General features: G+C 41.3%; 3 protein-coding genes across 4 annotated transcripts in view; 2 read left to right on the top strand and 1 right to left on the bottom strand.

Annotated features, from left to right (window-relative positions):
- The first annotated feature begins 763 nt into the window (after positions 1-763).
- gstt2 (glutathione S-transferase theta 2) lies at positions 764-4,238 on the top strand. The gene is made up of 5 exons (XM_079232819.1): positions 764-951; positions 1,248-1,335; positions 1,488-1,638; positions 3,350-3,526; positions 3,639-4,238. The coding sequence occupies exons 1-5, from the start codon at positions 828-830 to the stop codon at positions 3,783-3,785; spliced, it is 687 nt and encodes a 228-aa protein (XP_079088945.1). The 5' UTR covers positions 764-827; the 3' UTR covers positions 3,786-4,238.
- Positions 4,239-6,206: 1,968 nt separating this feature from the next.
- On the top strand, positions 6,207-12,252 carry ifi35 (interferon-induced protein 35). The gene is made up of 10 exons (XM_079232816.1): positions 6,207-6,240; positions 6,566-6,592; positions 7,198-7,278; positions 7,599-7,757; positions 8,208-8,324; positions 9,042-9,180; positions 9,470-9,579; positions 9,662-9,845; positions 10,003-10,109; positions 11,203-12,252. The coding sequence occupies exons 2-10, from the start codon at positions 6,578-6,580 to the stop codon at positions 11,407-11,409; spliced, it is 1,119 nt and encodes a 372-aa protein (XP_079088942.1). The 5' UTR covers positions 6,207-6,240; positions 6,566-6,577; the 3' UTR covers positions 11,410-12,252.
- A 155-nt stretch (positions 12,253-12,407) lies between these two features.
- Positions 12,408-24,348, bottom strand: part of LOC306749508 (branched-chain-amino-acid aminotransferase, cytosolic-like) — a gene marked incomplete at its 5' end in the record, with an annotated part of 15,079 nt that continues 3,138 nt past the window's right edge. The window contains 11 exons of one of the 2 annotated variants that reach the window (XM_079232815.1): positions 12,408-13,306; positions 14,467-14,541; positions 14,715-14,855; positions 15,270-15,355; positions 15,441-15,583; positions 18,157-18,320; positions 18,456-18,575; positions 19,740-19,850; positions 20,256-20,456; positions 20,852-20,910; positions 23,727-23,836. In XM_079232815.1, coding sequence (XP_079088941.1) covers positions 13,265-13,306; positions 14,467-14,541; positions 14,715-14,855; positions 15,270-15,355; positions 15,441-15,583; positions 18,157-18,320; positions 18,456-18,575; positions 19,740-19,850; positions 20,256-20,456; positions 20,852-20,910; positions 23,727-23,836 — 1,252 coding nt within the window. In that variant the 3' untranslated portion in view covers positions 12,408-13,264. Of the gene's footprint in view, positions 13,307-14,466; positions 14,542-14,714; positions 14,856-15,269; positions 15,356-15,440; positions 15,584-18,156; positions 18,321-18,455; positions 18,576-19,739; positions 19,851-20,255; positions 20,457-20,851; positions 20,924-22,107; positions 22,146-23,726; positions 23,837-24,348 lie in introns of those variants that run through there. The other variant, XM_079232814.1, reaches the window with a different exon arrangement.

The following is a 24,348-nucleotide window of genomic DNA, read 5'->3' as shown; positions in this document are numbered from 1 at the left end:
TATCTTCACTGTTTCATATTTGTAGATTGAACCAGATTATTAATAGCTTTACACATTATATACTGTGTGTAATTACACACAACACTACACTTTTTACCGCCAGTACACAACAAAAATCCCTGTTTCGCTCAAATGTCCAACTTCATGAAGATAAAACAAAATTTGTTCTATACATATATAAACTTTTTTTTATATACACTAAAATTATAAACTTTTTTTCTTCAACTTCAGACTTTTTTAATTATATCTGACGGATCACAATGTCATTGAAGAAATACAATTATCTTAATTGTCTTCTGACTTTTGCATCATTTTTGTTGTGAAATATTACATAATTTGACCTACTTGTTCCTATGTTCTATATCATATAAGATGTGATTATTCTTATGGGCAAATGAGCCCAAAAACTAATTTACTGACTCACTGATCTCCATGAAAATGTCACAATTACAACACTGCGTATTGTTGCTGTATACAGATTTACATTTGTTTTGTGTATAAAGAAAGTTTACACTTGCATTAAAAGGTTTTCTCACAATATAATGCAGCAAAAAAGTTGCAGCTACTGTTTTATACAAAAGTCCAACTTCATGAAGAGAAAACTAAATGTTTTATATATATATCATTTTGTTTTATATTTAAGTAATATATTTATATTCATATTTATTATATCATGTTTTTTCTCCAGTGTGAACTTCAGACTGCAGTGCGCGGAGCGGCCAGCAGGGGCGCAGTAGCGCAGCTGGATCGCGAGGCTGCAGAGGAAGAGCAGCTGTTTGGTTGTTTACCTCGCCGGTTGTTTACCCGTTAAATCTCACCGAGTCTCCATGGCAACACGCCGGTTGGTGGAGGTGTACCTGGACCTCCTGTCGCAGCCATGCCGGGCCATTCACATCCTGCTCAGCTGCACCGGCATCCCGCACACCGTGCGCCCCGTGGCCCTGAGGAAAGGTAACTGGCTCTCTACCGGACCGGGACCCGGGAACTGGTTCTCCACCGGACCGGGACCCGGGAACTGGTTCTCTACCGGGCGGTTCTACCGGTCGGTTCTGGTCGGTTCGCAGTTTGAAGCCATTTCGGTCTCCATGACCTCTGCCCTGGAGAACTTCGCCCCCTTCAGAGCTCTTACGCGTCACGCAGAACTCCATTGACATTTTTTTAATGAAAAGAAGCGAAGATAAAAAGTCTAAAAGTTCTTCTGATAATTTCGGCGGGTAAATAAGTCTGGTGTGATCTGGTGTTTCCAGGAGAGCACCGGACTCCGGACTTCACCAAACTGAACCCGATGCAGAAGGTCCCGGTGCTGGAGGACAACGGGTTCGTGCTCACGGAGAGGTACGCGCATGCGCACTTTCTTAAGAAACGTTGTGTTTGTTTTCTTCTTCTTGAATGTTACTGTTACTGTTGTATAAAGGAAGTTAATTACGTGTGTGTGTGTGTGTGTGTGTGTGTGTGTGTGTGTGTGTGTGTGTGTGTGTGTGTCGTAGTGACGCCATCATGAAGTACCTGTCCACCAAGTACGATGTCCCGGAGCACTGGTATCCACGGCAACCAGAGAGAAGAGCCAGAGTGGACGAGTACACGGCCTGGCATCACACCAACACCCGGCCTCACGCGGCCAAGGTCTTCCTACTGGAGGTACACACACCCGTCTGTCTGTCTCCACCCGCCTGTCTCTCTCTCCGTCTGTCTCTGTCTCCACCCGCCTGTCTCTCTCTCCGTCTGTCTCTGTCTCCACCCGCCTGTCTCTCTCTCCGTCTGTCTCTGTCTCCACCCATCTGTCTGTCTGTCTGTCTGTCTCCACCCGTCTGTCTGTCTGTCTGTCTGTCTCCACCCGCCTGTCTCTCTCACCCTTCTGTCTCTGTCTCCATCCATCTGTCTGTCTGTCTGTCTCCACCCGTCTGTCTCTCTTTCTGTCTGTCTCTGTCTCATCCGTCTGTCTGTCTGTATCCACCCGTCCATTTCCACCTGTCTGTCTCTGTCTCTCTGTCTCCACCTGCCTGTCTGTCTGTCTCCACCCGTCTCTGTCTCCACCTGTCTTTTTCCACCTGTCTGTCTCCACCCGTCTGTCTATCTTTCCGTCTCTCTCCACCCGTCTGTCTCCACCAGTCTCTGTCTCTCTGTCTCCACCCGCCTGTCTGTCTGTCTCTATCTCTCTGTCTCCACCCGCCTGTCTGTCTCTGTCTCTCTGTCTCCACCCGCCTGTCTGTCTCTATCTCTCTGTCTCCACCCGCCTGTCTGTCTCTGTCTCTCTGTCTCCACCCGCCTGTCTCTCTCTGTCTCCACCCGCCTGTCTGTCTCTATCTCTCTGTCTCCACCCGCCTGTCTGTCTCTGTCTCTCTGTCTCCACCCGCCTGTCTGTCTCTGTCTCTCTGTCTCCACCCGCCTGTCTGTCTCTATCTCTCTGTCTCCACCCGCCTGTCTGTCTGTCTCCACCCGTCTGTCTCTCTTTCTGTCTGTCTCTGTCTCATCCGTCTGTCTGTCTGTATCCACCCGTCCATTTCCACCTGTCTGTCTCTGTCTCTCTGTCTCCACCTGCCTGTCTGTCTCCACCCGTCTCTGTCTCCACCTGTCTTTTTCCACCTGTCTGTCTCCACCCGTCTGTCTATCTTTCCGTCTCTCTCCACCCGTCTGTCTCCACCAGTCTCTGTCTCTCTGTCTCCACCCGCCTGTCTGTCTGTCTCTATCTCTCTGTCTCCACCCGCCTGTCTGTCTCTGTCTCTCTGTCTCCACCCGCCTGTCTGTCTCTATCTCTCTGTCTCCACCCGCCTGTCTGTCTCTGTCTCTCTGTCTCCACCCGCCTGTCTCTCTCTGTCTCCACCCGCCTGTCTGTCTCTATCTCTCTGTCTCCACCCGCCTGTCTGTCTCTGTCTCTCTGTCTCCACCCGCCTGTCTGTCTCTGTCTCTCTGTCTCCACCCGCCTGTCTGTCTCTATCTCTCTGTCTCCACCCGCCTGTCTGTCTGTCTCCACCCGTCTGTCTCTCTTTCTGTCTGTCTCTGTCTCATCCGTCTGTCTGTCTGTATCCACCCGTCCATTTCCACCTGTCTGTCTCTGTCTCTCTGTCTCCACCTGCCTGTCTGTCTCCACCCGTCTCTGTCTCCACCTGTCTTTTTCCACCCGTCTGTCTATCTTTCCGTCTCTCTCCACCCGTCTGTCTCCACCTGTCTCTGTCTCTCTACCTCCACCCGCCTGTCTGTCTCTATCTCTCTGTCTCCACCCGCCTGTCTGTCTCTGTCTCTCTGTCTCCACCCGCCTGTCTGTCTCTATCTCTCTGTCTCCACCCGCCTGTCTGTCTCTGTCTCTCTGTCTCCAACCGCCTGTCTCTGTCTCCACCCGTGTCTGTCTCAGGTGCTCATCCCGGTTCAGACTAGCTCTCCGGTGGACGAGGCGCGCTTGGTTCGTGCTCTGTCTGAGCTGGAGGACACCATGGACAGACTGGAGTCCATGTTTCTGCGCAGACAGCCCTTCCTGTGCGGCGACGACATCAGCGTGGCCGACCTGCTCGCCGTCTGCGAGCTCATGCAGGTCAGGGGCTCTGATTGGTTCAGATATTGATCCGGCGGGGCTTGGCGCTGGTTCGCGGGTTCTGAGCGTGCTCGGTGTGTGTGTGTGTGTGTGTGTGTGTGTGTGTCCGCAGCCTTTCGGCGGCGGCAGAGACGTCCTGCAGCAGCGTCCTCAGCTGCAGCGCTGGAGGAGCAGAGTCCAGTCGGCCGTCGGCGAGGCGTTCGACCGAGCGCACGCCGTCCTGTTCGCCCTCAGAGACCGCCGCGCGGCCAAGCTGTGACATCACTGAGGCAGGAGCCAATCACCGGCCAGCGTCCAGAGACGACGTCACGAGGTTTAAAACATTTGGAGGCCGAAGAAACTAAAAGATCTCACGCCGTTAATGTTTCCATTAGTTAGTCAAAATGATCACAACGTGATTCTAATGCTGCGTTTTTTATAAAGAATCATGTTGATTTACCAGAGGAAGAGATAACGCCGGCCCACAATGCACCACTCTCACAGACGATAGACATCCTCAGCCGGATTCAGCCTCAACGTTTTCATACCATCGTTTCATCTTTATGATATAATTCTCACCTCAGCTGTATTTTAGTATTTTATACATGAGGAGAGGAACAAACGTCCAACAAGTCTGTTAGTCTGTAAGTCTTAAAGGTTATAAACCTTGAAGGTTATAAGATGATGATGTCACCGCCTTTCCTCCAATCAGCTCTCAGCTTAATGATCACGTGACTATGATGTAAATAACAATGTTTAATAATCAGATTTACAAAATGAGAAATAAACTTTTGAGATGATTGTCTTATTTGTTGACTCTTCTGACTCTTCGTTGTCCTGCAGCTTCAGCCCTCGTTCTTTTATTTGACTTCAGCTACAGAAGCTTTGATGAAAGAGTGAAACTGGACGAGCTCTTCAGTCTGAGTCATGTTTCTGATTATCATCTTGTGAATCAAATATTTTGTCACGTTACAATTTTTAAACACTGTCAAGTCAACACGGGTCACAGTGAGATGTGTTTCATAAACTATTGTCTGCATGAGAATTTATGTTCAGATTATGATCTGCATTTAAACCATAACAACATAAAGGGATATGAGACATTGTTCGGAGGAGAACATATTTATAAATATATATATAAATACCACACACTGTATACAAATACACAGTGCAGTTTGTTTAACAGGAAACAGAGAAAACATCTCATGTAGCCGTGATGATAACTGCGTTTTATAGTAAACTGATCACAAACTATCAAAAGTCTCTCCAGCTGTTAAAGATGATTGACAGCTGAGCCAGATGTGATCAGCTGAGCCAGATGTGATCAGCTGATCCAGATGTCATCAGAAACAGACGTCGCTTCACCTGACGCCTCAGAGAAAAGGACGTCTAATTTCTCTTTAAACATTTCCTCTCTCCTCTCTCCTCTCTCCTCTGGTGGGAGGAGCTACACAGTGAGGGAAAGGTAAAACAAATAAGTCATATTGTATAGTATGTCATGAAAAGTAAAAAAAGTTATAAAGTATTTCATGAAAAGTAAAACATATGTAATATTATAGTTTTTCATGAAAAGTAAAAAAAAAACAATGTCATGAAAAGTAAAAAAAATATATATATTATAGTACGTCATGAAAAGTAAAAAAATATGTAATATTATAGTATTTCATGAAAAGTAAAAAAAAGTTATAAAGTATTTCATGAAAAGTAAAAAATATGTAATATTATAGTATTTCATGAAAAGTAAAAAAACAATCATATAGTATGTCATGAAAAGTAAAAAATATGTAATATTATAGTATTTCATGAAAAGTACAAACAGTTATAAAGTATTTCATGAAAAGTAAAAAAAAAAGAAAATGCATAGTATGTCATGAAAAGTAATTATAGTGTTTCACAAAAAGTTTAAAAAAGTAATGTATAAGTTCATGAAAAGCTAAAGAAAGTCATATTATAATATATCATGAAAAGTAAAAGAGCATCATATTATAGTCTGTCATGACAAGTAAAATAAATAAATATAGTATTTCATGAAAAGTAAAAAAAGAAAGAAAATATTATAGTATGTCATGAAAAGTAAAAAAGAAAGTAATTATAGTATTTCACAAAAAGTTTTTAAAAAAGGAAATGTTATAAGCTCATGAAAAGTTAAAGAAAGTCATATTATAATATCTCATGAAAAGTAAAAGAAAATCATATTATAGTCTGGCATGACAAGTAAAAAAAGGCATATTATAATGTCATGAAAAGTACAAAAACAAAGTTATATTAAATATTTTTTTCTACACTGTACAGTGGCTTCAAACGTAACTAGTTACGACAGCGGCAAGATATCTGGAGTAAAAAGTATCTTTTCTGTAGCGAGTCTCATAAATACTGGGGACTAGTTAACGCTGCGGAATGATCGGGGACTGAAGTGAAGTCCGTGGACGGTATGCGCATGCGCGACTACAGCGGCAGGATATCATCCTAAAGCGTGCTCGCCTAATCAATCATAATAATAATAATAATAATAATAATAATAATAAATAAGTAATTATTTGTCGTGATATTCAAAAGTAAAATCCACTCCCAGTCCTCTCATGTGACAATATTTCCGACAGCACCTGAATGCAGCGACACACGGTTGCAGCGCCCCCTAGTGACGGAAGAAGAGACGTTCAGGGCCGCTTGGGAAAATGAAACCAAAAGAGTAGCAGAGAGTAGCAGTGACTCCACAACACGGACGTTGACTGCAGGTAAGTTATTTTAACGCAGAACTAAAAAACAAAGCCAAGTTGAATCCAACACATTAATTCCACGAGAACGTGAACGTGTTCAGATCCTCCACGTGTCCTTGATCGTGACTTATCTCAAGTTATTCCCACGTTTTTAAAGACTTTTTTAAGAGCGAGTCGCGGTTTGTTCCTGAAAGTAAGGCCGAACGAAATGGTTTCATACTGAATTATATGAGGCTATAACTTGACAGTCTTTGTTTTCCTCATTGACGCACACGTTAAGGACGTTTAATACTCTGACTTTGACTGACAACATGCGAAAAACTAATATTTCCATTTCTCCCAGATCACTTTCAACATGTCTTCAGATGAGGTGAGACGTCATTTTGCTTCTTCAAGTTTTCATGTTGTTGTTGTTCCTGGTTAAAGATAAATATTACACAAGTTTATCTACCAAATGATTCTTTAATGGACCTTTAACATACTTTGTATTTTTTATTTTCAAAGGTAGAAGAAGCTTTTGCTCAGAAATAATACTAGAAACACATTAGAAATACTTTGTTTCAAGTAAAGAGAAAAAGCTTCAAAATACTTAAAAGTGGAAGTACTCATTTTGCCGAATGGCCCAATTTTCACAAAAATATATATTTGTTGATTTATTTGTTGTTTTATTGTTTACAATTTTCTTTTAATTAATAATCTGAATCTGCTAAATAACTTAATCCTTAAAATATATCTAGTGATGTAAAAGTATAAAGTGAAATCAAATTGAAATACTCAAAGTACAAGTACATCCAAACCGTGCTCAATCGCAGTACTTGAGTACATTAAACTGATTAAAAAACTACTTTCACTTGTAATATACTTACTAACTTCTCCTTCTTGTCTTCTTACCTCAAAGCTCCTCTGCATCGTCCACTCTGGGTCTTGATGAATTATTAACATATATATTATATATCTGTGTTTTGTGTGTTTCAGGACTTCACTTTGGTGTCGGAGGACAAAAAGAAATCCATGGAAAGTTTGGATCAGATCAGGATTTCAATCTCCAACTACCAGGTGCACTGAAACGCAGTTTAGTGCTTTAATTTAACACAGATTATACTTGTACATGAAAACAGAATGTACAGATTTAGAAAAAAATATCTGTGACATTTGAATTAAATATTGATAAGTTTTGATGTACAAGTTTACCGTCATACAGTTTTAAAGACGTAGTATGAATATAATGTGTGTGCTTCCATTTAAATATGTGGCACTGTACCACTGTATGAAACAGGCTGAAAGCAGTAAAGTACTTTGAAGTTATTGAACATAGAGCAAAACAACAGAGCGCTCCAAAGACGAGACGTTCGTGAACGCAGCTCGTGTGTCCACAGAAAAAACACGAGCAGCTGATCCAGGAGCAGCGGGAGCTGGTCGCCAGCAGGGACGACCAGCGGGACATGACTCTGAAGTGCAAGCAGCGCTCCAACAAACTGATCCAGGATCTGAAGGAGGACCAGCGCTCATACAATGAGCAGATTGGAATAGAAAAGGTGGGTTCTGCTCTTATCGTTATATCTCGATCAATTAAAATATCACAAACAATGAAGAAATAAGGTTAAAACAAATGTGCCTGAAAGGATTTCCAGTGACGTGTTGCATATACTTCAATACATGATTTAAATACTATAATTCTAAATATACTTAAACTGAAGCGAGACCAGGAGCAACAAAACAACTCTTGTATTCGGGTTAAATCTTTCTCATGGACGCTCGTATTTATTGATTTTAAAAGACCGGCTTTAAGAACCGTTAAAACGTGGTTAACAATAAAAAATGAAAAGAGAAAAATGCAATTATACAAAAGCAGTGAATCCAAAAATATATATATCAGAAAACATTCAATAACGGCTTTTGCTTAACACATTTTCACTTTAAATACATGTCTGATTGGTCGGAGGTTGCTTTCTACTCGATGTACCTGAAGTGTTTCCGTCCTGCAGGCGAAGGTGATCTCCATGAAGGAGGAGGAGGGCGACCTGATGGAGGAGATCCTGAGAGCTGAGGAAGTGCTGAGGAGGGAAGAGGCCGATAACGGCCATCTGCAGCATCAGGCCAACGTACGCTTGGCCCGCATTACCGGTCTTTAACCGGACTTTAACCTGACTTTAACCGGTCTTTAACCGGTCTTTAACCGGTCTTTAAATGGACCGGTCTTTAACCGGTCTTTAACCGGACTTTAACCGGTCTTTAACCGGACTTTAACCGCTCTTTAACCGCTCTTTAACCGGTCTTTAACTGCTCTTTAACTGCTCTTTAACCGTCCTTTAACCGGTCTTTAACCGGACTTTAACCGGTCTTTAACCGGACTTTAACCGGTCTTTAACTGCTCTTTAACTGCTCTTTAACCGTCCTTTAACCGGTCTTTAACCGGACTTTAACCGGTCTTTAACCGGTCTTTAAATGGACCGGTCTTTAACCGGACTTTAACCGGACTTTAACCGGTCTTTAACCGTCCTTTAACCGGCCATTCACCGTCCTTTAACCGTCCTTTTACCAGCCTTTAACCGGTCTTTAACCGGTCTTTAACTGCTCTTTAACCGTCCTTTAACCGCTCTTTAACTGCTCTTTAACTGGTCTTTAACTGCTCTTTAACTGGTCTTTAACTGCTCTTTAACCGCTCTTTAACTGCTCTTTAACCGGTCTTTAACTGCTCTTTAACCGGTCTTTAACTGTTCTTTAACCGCTCTTTAACCGCTCTTTAACTGCTCTTTAACCGCTCTTTAACCGGTCCACCACACGGTCTCACATGTTGACTCGTCCCTTTTGGGTTTCAGGTGTTCACCGCCGTCCCAGAGAGGCCGGTGGTCTTCAAGGGCTCGACGGGACTCTTATCCGACACGTTTGAAATGAAGCCACGTGTCGTTTACCCGATGGAGGGCGGGACGGTCCTGGTCACCTTCGAAGAGGAAATAGGTGAGCTGGTCAGCGATGTGTTGAGAGAAAGATTTTCCAGGAGGGAGATCTGTGTTATTATACCCCAAAAAATAGTACTTATTTGCCATTTCCCCCACACATTAGCAATAAAAGTTGGTATATAGTTCAATAGCAGCATTTGCCGGAGGAATAAAGGGAATAAAAAGAAGCTCTCAGTCACCTTGACAGAAAATAAACCAAATGCATTTGGACGCGCCAGTAAAGGACCTGAATGTGGATCAGCGTTCTGTCGTTTCTGATGCATCTCCCGTATTCCTCCCGTCATCAGTGGCCAATAAGATCCTGGACATTCAGAAGCATCGCGTGGCTCTGGGGTCAGACTGCTTCATCACCGTGGAGGCCCGGCCGGTGCAGCTGATGCTGCCCAGGCTGGTGGAGGTACGGAGAAGACCCTCTTCACATCTGTATTCATGCATATCGGTGTTCCTTCGAGTCATCTGTGCTCCCGTCTGTCCTGCAGATCGACACTGAGGTGAGTCCTCGGCACATATTAATCTCCAACCTGCCCAAGATGGACACGGAGAAGCTGCTGAACAAGCTGGAGATCCACTTCTCCAAGAGCAAACACGGAGGCGGAGAGGTGGACGGATGTGAGCTGCTGCCCGACTCTCAGAACGTGGTCATCGCCTTTGTGGAGGATCACAGTGAGCAAGTTCCTGTCACGCATGATGGAGCTGATCGTACTATACTATGAGTATTTAATGCATAATGTGTAGGACGTGCAACTGAAGGAGAACTACTAGCCAGCAGGATGTGTTGTCTCGACTGTCATGTCGGTCTGAAACCTTTTTCTCCCGTCAGTCGCCAGACGTCTGGTGGAGAAGGAGTTCCATGAGGTGGAGCTCCCGAAGAAGAAGCACAAAGTCAGAGTGACTCCTTTTCTCAACGGAAAGATCACCAACTTAAAGGTGAGCTTTAGCTGGGAGAGAAGAAGCTTTCTGAAGAACATGCTGGACATAGATATAGATAGATATCTATATATATCTATAGATATATATAAATAACATGTATAAAGATCTATATATAAATAAATACAAAATATATATGAAAAAAATATATCTATCTGTACAAATATATAAAAGAAAATAAACAAATATATGTATAATCAAAAAAAATAATATATATATAAAATCTCTCTCTCTCTCTCTCTCTCTCTATATATATATATATATATATATATATATATATATATATAAATATGTACATAAATAAATAAAAAGAATGTATTAAAAAAGAATATATTTAAAAAAAATATATATGTGTGTATATATATAAATATGTATATATAAACATATCTATATGTATATATATAAATATAAAAAATGAAAAATATATATCTATATAAAATATAAATAAATAAAACATTTAAAAAAATATATATAATAGAAGAAATTATATATATAAATACAAAAAAGAATATATACAAAGAATATATGTATATATAGGATATATATCTATAGATATATGACATATATAGATATTAAAATATATTAATATTTATTTAAAACAAATATATATATATATATATATATATATATAAATAAGTAAAAATATAATATCATTTTGTATATATGTGTATATATATAAATAAATACAAAATATATATGAAAACTATATCTATATATATTTAAGATATATATATAAATATATTCATAAAGAAATAATATATATATATAATAAAAAAATAAATATATATACATTTAAAAAATATATTAAAAAAATAAATATATATATATATATATAAAAATGTTTTATATATATATATATATATATATATATATATATATATATAAAAATATATATATATATAAAACATTTTTATATATATATATATATTTATTTTTTTAATATATTTTTTAAATGTATATATATTTATTTTTTTATTATATATATATTATTTCTTTGAAATAATATATATATATATATATATATATATATATATATATATATATATATATATATATAAAAATATATATAATCTTTTCCACCTTTCCGGTCCAGACCAAGATGACGGTTTGTCCTCGCACGGTGATGCTGACAGGAATCCCCGACGTCATGGAGCGGGACACCCTGCAGGACCTTCTGGAGATCCACTTCCAGAAAAGCAGCAACGGCGGCGGAGAGGTGGAAGCGTTCCTCTACAACCCGCCGGGCCGGCACGCCGCCGCCGTGTTCGAGGGCGTGGAGAAGGACTCGGAGGAGGAGTGACCCCGCCGTGATCACCTCTATACTCTTCTTCTTTTGTGGTGGGAATTCACATCATAGTACAAAGTAATGTTTAAAACGTGTAAAAATAATCTTCAACTCCTGTCGCTATTTACTATATTCAGACGAGAAAGGATCTATGTGGGTTAATTTGTCAAGTTATTTTAAGAAATGCAAATACAGTGATTATAATGGTGCAAGAAGGAATCTTTACTTCAGTTTTATTACATGAATGTACATAGGCTGCTGTAACATAGTATTAGTATTTTGGCTGGCTGCAATTCAACTGTTGTATAATAATGAAAAGAAAGATTAACATGTTTTTGTTTTCTTCAGATTGGTGAATAAAATATAAAACTCAGAGGAAACGGTGTGTTTGCTTTCTCGTGGCGAGTCGAACTGCAGCAACTAATTATTTAAATTATTAAATTCAACTGAAAAATTCAAAGAATCCAATGTGTTTTGTGATATTCATGTAGCAAATAATTTACAAATTATCTTTATCACCCCACAAATACCATAAAAAATAAAATAATTGAATTACAAAAAAAAGAAACTCAACTCAGATCAGGTTTATTGTAAAAACATTACAGCCGAGTAAAAGTAAAAGTAACAGCACATTTAAAAACAAGCCGAGTGACCACCACACACTGGACAAAATAATAAGAACAGCAGCAGAAGATCCAGAGAACAAACAGCCAGAATGAGGGTCAGGCACTTAGAGAAGAGAGGGACAAGAGAAGTGTGTGTGTGTGTGTGTGTGTGTGTGTGTGTGTGTGTGTGTGTGTGTGTGTGTGTGTGTGTGTGTGTGTGTGTGTGTGTGTGTGTGTGTGTGTGTGTGTGTGTGTGTGTAAAGAAAATACATTCAAAGTGAGGAAAGCCAGAGCGGGAAAAACAGTCAAATACTTTGGAAGACAGTTCTAATCTTACATCAAGGTGAGGAGAAATACAATTTAAAAACCTCTAAAATAAGAGTACTATTAGCTCCATTGTCTCCATAGTGATCACACACCCGTAACAGTGCAGAGTGTAACAGTCCTTCTCTTCCACGGCGAGCCGTCTGATCTCATCTTTAGTTCGTAACCGCCGCTCCTCAACGTCCCAAAGTGGTCGTGCTAACGGTTAGCATCATCCTACATGTTGCTACTCACACGTAACAGGTAATAAAGGTTTTTAGAGACAACACTAACGGGTTGTTGCAAGTAGTACAAGTTAATATAAGTGTTCTCCTTCTGTGAAGTACGTTTTTAATACACGTGTTGATGGAGGATTGCGCGCTGCCAACAGTTAATATATCGCGACTTTAATTTAGCAAAAATACTTTTGCTTTAAAATAATAAATGACAGAATGCAATGTTGGTTAAAACATGTTGTTGACTACAAGCACGGTCCTCACATGGAGCTAATCCGACTGAATATGAGTGGAGTGTATTCTTTTTGCAAGTTGACCCAATTATGTGAGATTTTAATGTGCATGATATGTAAAACATCACATCTTTACGTTTGAGCCTCTGCAGTCGCTGCTTTTCTTTCCCTTCCGACGACAGCTGCTTTTTCCTGCTTAGTCGTCCCAACCTCGGGGTTAAAGGTCAAAGCATTGCATATTGTTGTTATTATTATTGCTTCCCAAAGCAAGCCGTTACATTCAAACCACCACCAGGAGTCCCATGAGAGTCCACAGAAAGGAAACGTGGAAAGACAGACGGAGAGGCATCCTGTGTCCTCGGCTGCTGGGAGCAGGAGTGCTTTAGTGGACTTAGAGGGTTTTGGGGGTTTTGGGGGTTTTGGGGCTGCTGGTCGTCCGAACTGGAATCATGAGCCTAACTGCTGATACAACTGGCAATGTGCAAGATAGCCGTTAAACGACCAGTGGAGCCCAGTCGCTCGCTGTGCGTCCGTACTGGGAGAAGCAAAAGGGAACAAGAGAGAACAAGTTAACGCCACATTTTAACCAATAGAAACCCTCGAAAACGTCATACCCAAACTAAAAAGGGTGCATCTCTGCAACCACTAGGGCTATTTGAATAATGTGGGTGTTATAATAAAAAGGTACACATGTGAGATTGTGTTCAGATGTGTAAATATCAGTCTATATGTTACTGGTTAAGAGTAAATGAAGATGATACACAGAAAAAAATGAAAAGGTTTCAGGTCCGCCTAGAAAAAAAAAATCACTTTCAGGATGATTATTTCTTTGAAATGATGCAGCTGTAAGGTCCAACTCTAACAATATGTGAACATTCTCTAACCCAAATCATAGCTCAATATGTGAACATTCACTAACCCAAATCATAGCTCAATATGTGAACATTCACTAACCCAAATCATAGCTCAATATGTGAACATTCACTAACCCAAATCATAGCTCAATATGTGAACATTCTCTAACCCAAATCATAACAATATGTGAACATTCTCTAACCCAAATCATAACAATATGTGAACATACACTAACCCAAATCATAACTCAATATGTGAACATTCTCTAACCCAAATCATAACTCAATATGTGAACATTCTCTAACCCAAATCATAACACAATATGTGAACATTCTCTAACCCAAATCATAACACAATATGTGAACATTCTCTCTGCAAAGGTTGACTTTGTTAAAGTGAAGCAGAACAAAGTTAGAGAGGGTTTAGAACAGAGAACATTCAGGCGAGGTCTCCAACATTTGCATTGGGGCACATCTGTGATTTAAATCTTTTCATGTACCAAACCATATATTTCACTTGTATATTACTTATGGTGTTCAATACATCCAAATACAGCAGTTGGGGCTTTTTTTTTTTCATAAAACAAGCTATGATTTACAGTTTTATAAAACAATCGGTCGCTTGTTTTTTTAAGAGGTTTAAAGAGAGGCTTCAGGCCTCCACTCGTTTCAATGTGGGCGCTTCGTTAAGTCGCTGAATTGCAACACACGACCTAAAACAGCAGCATCCTGTCACATGCATTTTGCTTCCTTTCGTATTAAACGTGTTAGCCAAATCCCTCTCGCGGCCACCGGGAGGCGCCAGCCTGCAGGAAGCGCTCACTGTGTGCATGCAGCTCACCTGAATGTCAGTCAGCTCTTTGTAGAAACGCTTCGCCAGGTCCGGCCCGTTCTGCATGGTGGGGATCTGATGGGTCTGAGAGGGAAAGAGACTCTTTAGTCCTTTAATGTAACTCAGAATGAACGAGCACACTGACGTTAAAACCCTGGAACCTCGTAGACTCACAGGTTCAAGGTTCAAACGAGCAATACTTCGGATACAAGGACACAGAAGAAGACCAACTCTGCAAAGAGGAAGTGACCTCCCACCTTTCCCCGGTAGAGGAGGCTGCCGACGGGACAAACCACGCAGGCCGTCCCGGCGCCGAACACCTCCAGGACCCGGCCGGCGTCCAGAGCGCCCAGCAGCTCCTTCATGCCCATCGTGCGCTCCGTGACCTTGAACTCGCCCTGAGGTCACACACACACACACACACACACACACAGCAAGTTTAGTAATGAGCTACTGGTGGAATTGAGAGCTGTGAGCATTTCATTCATCTTTGATGTAAAAAATTATAATAAAAAAGATCAAATTCTTCACGATTTGTGACCAAAAATCTGGGGATAAAATTGACAATTTGTGTTTCTTGGACTTTGAGTTGATCATTGTGTCCCAAGTGGAGAGAAATGATTGTACAGTTTATAAAATAAGAATAAAAACTTGGTTTTCTTATTCCCTTGAGCACCAAGCTGTCCATCCGCATAAAGCTTTGATGTGATCTTCAGGATCTGGAGACACCAGGTGCTGATTTATCGTTCTAAAAGCCCTTTTTATGTCAGGAACTTGAGACGACGTGTCGGTGATGGTTTGTGTGGACGTACCCAGGATCTGGCCAAGTCCAGCAGAGACTGTCTGGTGACTCCCGGCAGGATGATGCCGTCCAGAGGAGGCGTGAACAACTCCCGCTCTGACGGAAAGAAAAAAGGCACACGAACACAGTTTGAGCTTCACGGCGACGAGAAGGCGTTTTAAAATACAGAAAAGAGTCCGACCTCCTTCCTCGTTGGTCCAGTAGATGAAGAGGTTCATGGTGCCGACCTCGGTGATCTCCTCCTCCTCGCCGTACAGCCACAGCACCTGCTGGCAGCCGCGCTTCACCGCCTCGCTCTGCACGGCGATGGTCGGGCCGTAGTTACTGAGGGGGCGGGGCCAAGGAACGCACGTCAACGCCTAGCTCTTTTTGGGGTTTACTAGCAGTATTAAAGATGTGTACATATACACAGTTTTCCCAGTATACTGGATGTACTTCCTGAAACATAAAGGCTCAGTACACCAAGCGGCAGTCGGTTGAAAGTGACATTTTCTTTCACGGGGAACTTTCAAAGTATCTTAAATTAAAAGTACATATCTTAATTCTCACAATAATTGACAGGATTATGACATGCACTAACCCTTTGATCTCATACTGACTTCATTGAACTTTCATGCAATACTATAGTATGATTCTATGACTTTATTAATGTTTTGTTTTTTTACAGCTTACTATAACTTTTTTGACCACATTCTTTTGTGTAATGTTTCCAATAATGTTTTACGGCATATTACAGTATATTATTACTTTTTTTAATACCATACTATTCTATCACTTCTTGTTATTATGAAATTATGACTCAATATTAGAAGACTTTTATAAGGTTCTTGTTCCATTATATTTTTATGAAATACTATACAGATATGTTTATGACATTTTCATGGCTTACTTCACAAGGATCTTTATTACATGACTTTTCTCTGACCTTTTTCTGGCACGTTAAATATGACTTTTTTTAATAACACGTTCATGGCCTTTTTAAAATAGTATTTATTTGGCTATGACTTTTTCTATATCTTTAAGCCAAGATTCAAACTACTGGCAGCGCACACAAGAGCTCCATTTCTCAGACTAGTTAAGGAAGTAGAAATAAATGTTAATAACAAATAAATTAAAGAGAACATTCCCTGCTCAACGCTCTGTTTGCACTTAGCGCTCTTTAGTTATTATATTCAGGTTATGGCGCTTAGACTACTTTGTTGAAATGACATGTAAACGTATATTATTAATGATATTTGATACACATCGGGGTGTAAGTTATAGGAGGGAACTTTATCATGAGGGTCGAGAAATACATTTTAGTAACTGGACCTTTTTGAACTTTAATTTGAACTTTAATTTAAAGAGGATACGAGTGGAGGTAAATATGTCCAATATTTACTCTTCTCTTCAGCTCCACGTGCATAATGTTAAAAAAAACAATATTGGGCAACTTGTCAATATATCTTCATGTCTAAAATATTGATTTTGGGGCTTTGATCAGCTGATATTGGCTTAAAGTAAATACGTCTGTATTACAATTACAGAGTTTGTCCACCAGAGGGCAGTGGCGAGCTGATTTATCAACTGAACTGTTCTGCTCAGTTTTTTGGTCAACTTTTTTTTTTTACTATATTAAACAATATTTTATCCTCATCAGTCATCAGAAAATAAGAAGCTCATTTTATAGAACTAATGTTTGAGAGTGAAAAGAAAAAAATACTAAAAACAAAAAAAGGGACTTAAAATAAAAAGCTTCTCCCACACAATAAATAAACATGATGACATCATCATCTCACACACACACACACACACACACACACACACACACACACACACACACACACACACACACACACACACACACACACACACACACCTTTAATATCGGCTCTACGGTCACATGACTGCTGCTAAATCCGACCCGGCACTTGAACTGGGTGTGGATCGTAGTGGTTTAGAGTCGAGTGGCGTTGCGTAATCCCGCTGCAGCTGAGCGACTGGTGTGGAAGCAGGCGTGCGATTAGAGGTGGAACGAGAGCAGCTTACAGCAGCGCCGACTCTCCCTTAATACCCTTCACTCCGAGAGAAAGAGAGGGAAGTAGCTGCAGAGTTCACGAGGTTTTTTAATCCACGTTGTCGATCACATCCGTGATCTTCGCTGCATCCATGGCGTTAAAAGTCTGTTTGTTTCCCGCTCTGACAACAAGAAGCTCTATTGTTTCACCGGTTTCTCATTTCTTGGCACAGATTTGAGCAGAAACCCAACAGCTCTGCACTTCATGAGATTCACAGCTGAATAATAAAAAACTAAACACAGCTGAGGTGTTATAACGCACACTAGAGCTAAAATAATATTCATTATGATGCTTTAAATGGGCAAAAAACTGTATTCTTATCAAATTTCAAAATGCAGTTTCGTCACCAAGGATTCGTTTGAAATGTTTTTTCTTCTCCAGTTACTAATATTTGATTATCCATCTATTTGTTATGTACTTTAATAATGTTCCCCCTCTTTCTTTTAGTGACCTCAGCCTTCTGAAAACACAATAAAAGATCCATTAAATCCACGTGCTGCTCATGAAGTTCATAATACTTTCTTTATGTTTTTTGCTCGTCTGACGTCATTTCTTTGAGTTATTTCTGGTCAAACGCGACCAACGGACATTTGTCACAGCAAACATTCAGACCAGAAACTGAAAGTGAGAACGAAGACCTTCAGGCAGACAACAAAGAGTTGAATCAGACAAACCTCACGGAGAAATGTTCTTATTTAGATGCACAGGTGCGTTAACGAGCCTGAACGCAGCGCGCAGGTGGAAGCAGCGCGGAGGTGGAAGCAGCGCGGAGGTTGTGTAAATTGTGAAAGTGCAATAAAAATTTCAAATATCAAAACATCTCAAATCCTGGTAGCTCACCCTCCCATCTTGTAGGCCCCGACGCCGCCTCTCCAGGCGCGGACGAACGAAGGGTCCGCCAGCAGCGAGACGGGGTTGAACGACCCGGTGGCGAAGTACGGACCCACGGGGCCGACGATCACGAAGATCATCGCTTGAGTTGCAGGAGAGACGCCGAGCGACGGCTGGAGGAGGAAGAGGAAGAGGAGGAGGAGGAGGAGGAGACTGGTTATCAGGAGTCAGGGAGGACCGGATGCAGAGCAGCAGCTCATGTGGGTCACGTGACCAGGCGACCAGGCGTTACAGGACCTGCAGCTCACCTCAGTTCCGATGAAGGTGGGTCTGATGTAGAGGCTGGCGTCCTGGGAGAAGGGGACCCACTCCTGGTCGACCTCCACCAGCTTCTTGATGCACTTGAGCAGCTCACCTTTATCATACAGCTGCGAAGGAAACAAGACGGCAACAGTCAAATAATCACGCTAAAAAAAATATATATATGTACAAGCGCAGATGTTTTATGAGGACACAGAAGCAGCCAGAGAGGGAGAAGGAATATTATATCTGAGTGCGGCATATAGAAGCAGAAAACTGAGCAGATCCAAGCACAAGAAGGCTGTTTGAGTAGGAGGACTGGGTTTTAAGGGAGAGCGCCCAAAAAGAAATCTAAAAACCAACGAGTCATACTCTGTTGAACAAAGATATCCACAACCAGATCTTTTACAGCACGCCCAATGAGGTTTACAGGAAACAAAATGGCTGCCTGCTGCAGCGTTTAGTAGTTTTACAATACACCTTCCTTCATTCATTCATTGTGAGGCGTAAACATTTTCTTCTCTTCCTCAGCACACGGCCAGCAGAGCTTCCTCGTGCCTCACTCTCCTTTGTGCCCTGAGCTCCTGACGGAGCGTTAACTCTTGTTGTTCTGGGTGTCGGGCCTGAACCGGGCGCGCTGCCAAGCCGTTACGCAACAGGAGGCTAGCGGCTTCAGGAATGTACGGCTCAGTCAGGCCGAGCGGGCGCTTTGACGCCACAAACCATTTTGAGGAAATTGGAACCCAATTCTTGGTCTAATGGTATGTGGCAAGCACTTAAACAGGGACAGCAAACGTGCACCCAAAAATAAGACATTTTAATATTTGTTGCATTAGTGATATTTATGACCATTTCAGGCAGAACCCAAAAAAACCTAAACAAAAACAATAAGGACGGCTGTGAAGTCTCTGAGCATAAGCATGTACAGCGTACACATGACATGCATAGGTAGGCGTCATATTTTAAACCGGTCCAAACCCGTTGCTTCCGGTACCAGAGAGGTGAAGCGATATCCAGATTCCAGTTTGAGTGACAGATTACAGAACTAGAAAAGTATTTTTTACCCTCTTGGTTTTTGCAAACGCACATAAATCTGTTAAAATAAAACCACAACTTCCTTCAGTTCATGATCATCTTCCCTAAAATACGGTTGTTAATCATTGACTGAATGACGGGTTATTGAATGTGGCGGTTTGAGCGTTAAGCGACTTTTAAAGAATGTGTGCTTGCAAGCGTTTGAGTCGTCCCTGAAGGTCGCTGAAGGTCGCTGAAGGTCGGGTGCATGAACTCACAGGGAGGCTGCTCCTGTCGGCGCTGCGGTGCATCCTCTCCATGTTCAGCATGGGTCTGAACAGGCGGATGTGGTTGTCCTCTCCGCGGAACGCCTTCATGCCTTCAAACAGCTGCAGGGAAGACAGAAAGTTAATGTGTTTATTGGACTGTTCGTCTTCAACTGATATCAGGAGGGTCAGCAAACCTGCAAAAACAGTCTTTCTGCCTATTTTATTCATGCATTTCACATTTTTTGTCACTCATTTAATTTGTTTTTAAGGTCAAATACAACCATGTTCCCCTGCAACTGGATGATTGTAGTGAATTCCAAGCGGCCAACATTCAATAGCAAAATTAGAAGCTTCCTTGGTGGTCTAACTGCTTCTTCAGAGACCGGCTCACCTCGACAAGCGTACAAGTATAAAGAGACGATAACAGAAATAACACATCTGAATGAAGCATCAGTCACAAGCGGTTTGGTTGTGACGAGAACATTCGATGAAAGCGCCACAGGTACCTCGGAGTCCTCCGCTCACCTCAATGGAGTAGTGCAGGGCGGAGCTGGCCGGGTGCAGCGACAGGTTCTGGAAGGGTTTGATCTGCGGCGCCTCCCAGCCGTCCTTCGCCGACCAGTTGATGGTCAACATGTGGTCGGAGAACTGTTTGCCGAACACCAGCGTGGACGGGTCGGGCTTGGGCTTGCATGCCGCGTTGCGTTCCACCACGAGGTCCGAGGCCTGGAGGCGGAGGGAGGAAGAAGAGAAGGAGACGGGACGAGAGCAGAGCAGGCCACGAAAACTGTGATTGTTTTGGTTTTTTTAACATCGATGTTATTGGCAGAGCATGCTTTAAAAAAAAAAGGGACAATTAGTTGAGCGTTACAGTCAGTCGAGAGGCTGACTTATCTGGACAATTAAGACGCAATTAATTAAATTAGACTGAATTAAATATGAACACAACAGGCAGACAGTGAGGAAAAGACAGAAAAAGGGAAAAGAAACTTTAAAGTCTAGTGAATTTGAAGAGACAAAGCCCTCCTTTGAGAAACGCTACTTCCTGCTTCCTGTAACTGCATCACTGATCTCCGACAGGCCTCACCTGCTGGGAACCAATGTGAATGATTCCTCGTTACCTTAAAGGAACTGGAGAACCGCAGCGAGCCAAAGGACAAGGGTTGAGTCCGGACAAGTCCTCCACTGAGTGCCTGCAAATCAAACACGGAAAAACTTTATCAAACGTGTATTTAGATTATCAGTTAAAAGGTTTTGCCTGACAACTTTCTACAATACTGTATAAGATATATATCGTCTTCTCAGGTGACACAAAGGGGGATATGAAGGGACTCCATGTCATGACATTGCGTGTGGCACTCTGCACCAGTCACGTGTGTGTGTGTGTGTGTGTGTGTGTGTGTGTGTGTGTGTGTAGGAAAAACAGCCGGTGCTGTAATTAGAAATGCAGGCCACAAAATAAGAAATGCATTGTGAGAAAGCAGTTTGGATGGATCCTGTGTGGGTTCATATGACTCAAAAAATAAATGAAAAAAGAAGCCAATGCATGTTGGCACACCTGATAATAATAATGTAAATTATGCTCTTCAGCAGATAGTTTGGCTCTGTTGTCAGCAGCATAATTGACGCTTTAGAAATTCCAATGTAAAATGTTGCACAGCGACTGTGCAGCAGAGGGTGTGCACTTCTTTACAATAGATGATGCAAGTCCTGTCTTTATTGCGACAATAAGTCAGAGGAGATGTCTATAAATATTGGTGTGAAGTTTTGTGACATGCAAGTAAATCTGATGCATGACGTTTGTTGTTTTTATTTTGGACCCACAGTCTTCATGTCAACAAAAATAGAAATAGCAAATGTTAGTTAGCATGTGTGCGAAGAGTAAATGAAACAACAATCAAACTAGGAGCCAGCAGCAACGTGAGCAACTCAATTAAAAAAGGCAAAATACAAAGTAAACACAACTTCTGTCACGTTAGTTCTGCAGCTGAAGAGATAAAGTGCAAGAATCAAACACCATCAATCCAAACCCACGGAAGGTGCTAAAATATGCTTGGTAACTTCATTTTTTTCTCATAAATTTAAGTCAAATGTGCTCATTTAATGTGTGCCGAATACGTCACCGCACCGCGAAGATTTACAGAAGATACTGAGCTGTTTTTTTACGACGCATTGTTTATTTTACAGTTTAAATTCCCACATTTTCGCGTGCAGTTCGGTTTGATGACCTTTCGCTGCCGCCTTGTTTGAGGCTCGGGCTCCAGTGCAAAGATAACGGAGTGATTATCTGTTTCTTATCGGCCTTATCGAGCCAGTAAGTGACCCAGACAGTCAATGTAAACAGGTAATAAACAGACACGTCGGTCAGTGAACTCACCGTTCGGAGCGCTGCCATCTCCGCTACGTAACAATGATAAAGCGCGATAATGTGTTCGTGTGGAAACAAGAGCTCAAAGTCAACTTGAGTTCCGCTTTGAAATACGAGACGCTGCTCGGTTGCTCGGTTGCGTCCAGAAACCTCCCTCACATAAACTGCTCCTCGGTATATTTACGTTACTCCTCTCAACACTTGACTTTGCTCGTTCAAAACCCATTTTTAACGTTTTGCGATAATTTAAAAAAAACATTTTTTGGGGTTAATATTTAAATATCCATTTTACTGTTCACAAAGACGTTAGTCGAAATAATAATGAATACAAAATAAAAATAAAATACAATCTTGTAAAAATATTTTGTCTTTCAAGGACGTCATTGAGGGCGTGACAAAGCGTGACATCTGATTGGCGGAGAGCAGCGCGCTCATAAAGCCGGTTTATTGAGGTCACGCAGGTCGATGCTGATTGGTCGGTCGGAGGGGCGCAGGTCTGGTTACACAAGACAGGACTCACCTCAGACAAACGACATTTCACTTTTTATTTAATTTAAATAAAACCATGTAGTATTCATCTTAGTACATACTTATGTGCACTTCATAAACTTTGCATTGTTGCACCTTCTTTATTATTTTATTGTTTAATTTCCCAAAATAATACACAGGAAGTTCCTGTTTAAATCTGCACACATTTAGATTTTTAAGCGTCTGGTTTATTTTACCAAGGACTGGTGATTTCTTCTATTCTTATATAACTGCTGCTCAAAGGTATTTGTTGAACCATTGTTCATCTTTTTGTTCTCCATGGACAAAACTATGAATATCTATTTGTAAAGAGGACTTTCTACAAGCTAAACGCATGAGACCATTCAGACATCTGGTTCCCTCACACACCTGAATCAAGCAGATTAGATCTGTGAAACAAGTCAAGTTTATTTATATTGCACAATTTATAGGCGTGTAGCGTCAAAGTGCAAAAGACAAAAAAAGTTGAGTGACAAAGCGCATAGGAACATAAGATAAAAAGAGTTTACAATAAAACAAGGGAATAAAATAAAGTATTATCAAGATAAAAAATGGAATAATAATTGAAATTGATTCTAAAATAAAAGTTTACTCGTTAACCTAAACACATTGAACCGTAAAGCTAGCAAAAAACAGACATTTCTAAGAAGCAGATCACAGAGAATCTCAGAGAGTTGAGCTGTAAAGACTGAAGCCTCCATGAACATATTTAGAATATATATTCATAAAAACCAGTCAGGTAGGGATCTGACTCTTGACTCCGTAGTCGAGTTCAGCGCCGCCGCTCATCAGCAGGTCGATCCCGGTGCAGAAGGTGGCGTCAGCGGCCAGATACAAGGCGGTCAGTCCGCACTCGGCCTCGGTGCCCATGCGGCCCAGCAGCTGTTGGAGAAGACAGCGCGTCAGTCCTCTGCTCGCATCACGTCACGTGACTCCCCTGCGTTTGTGTTTTCACGCTCCAGTGTTATAACCACGGTGGAAAAAGCTCCTAGCTATTTGCAAAGTAAAACATGAAATGTAAATGTAATGTTTTTAATGCAAGACTTCATGCAAAAAACTGCAGGTTTGAAACGGTATTCAAGTAGAACCCGTGGTTCCACTGGGAGAACTTGCCTGGTGGGCTTCTCCCAGTTTAATGGCTGCTGCAGCGTCTGGTGTCTGTCCGGCTAACTCCTCCCACAGAGGCGTCAGCACGTTGCCTGGAGAGAGGCTGCGACACACCGTCATCAGATTAACATGTTCAGATATCATACAGCGTTCACAAGAGTTATGAGAGGAAATAGTGGATGATTTATATCATTAAAATGCTGAAATGGTTCAGTCAGTTGAAAGACAAGTAATCAGTTTTGATAACAGTTATAATTTACAATGCACCTGTATCTATATACACATATACATACATACAGACTTTGTTATTAAAATGCATTTACTCCAGTTTTGTAGTCCAAACTTTTGCTACACTGCATTTATCTGATTGACGTAGTTCCTCTTCTGATTGAAGTTTTTGTTCAAACAAATGTGATGAACAATTTATTCTTACAGATTAAACCAGTTCTTCTCGACCTTTTTGACCTTTGACCCCTTACAAAAAAACTGTGTCTAGTTGGGGCCTTTTGTCCCATTTCTCTTCTAAACTTCTCATATTGTTTCATTTAAATAACTGCCTGAGGCCCAAAGAGGTAAAAGTATCTGATATTTCACAAATCGCAAAGAGGAGAAAAT

The sequence above is a fragment of the Taurulus bubalis genome (assembly GCF_910589615.1).
Source record: "Taurulus bubalis genome assembly, chromosome: 17".
Classification (NCBI taxonomy): Eukaryota; Metazoa; Chordata; class Actinopteri; order Perciformes; family Cottidae; genus Taurulus; species Taurulus bubalis.
Note: the sequence above shows the minus strand (reverse complement) of the source record. Positions and strands in the feature narration are given on the sequence as shown.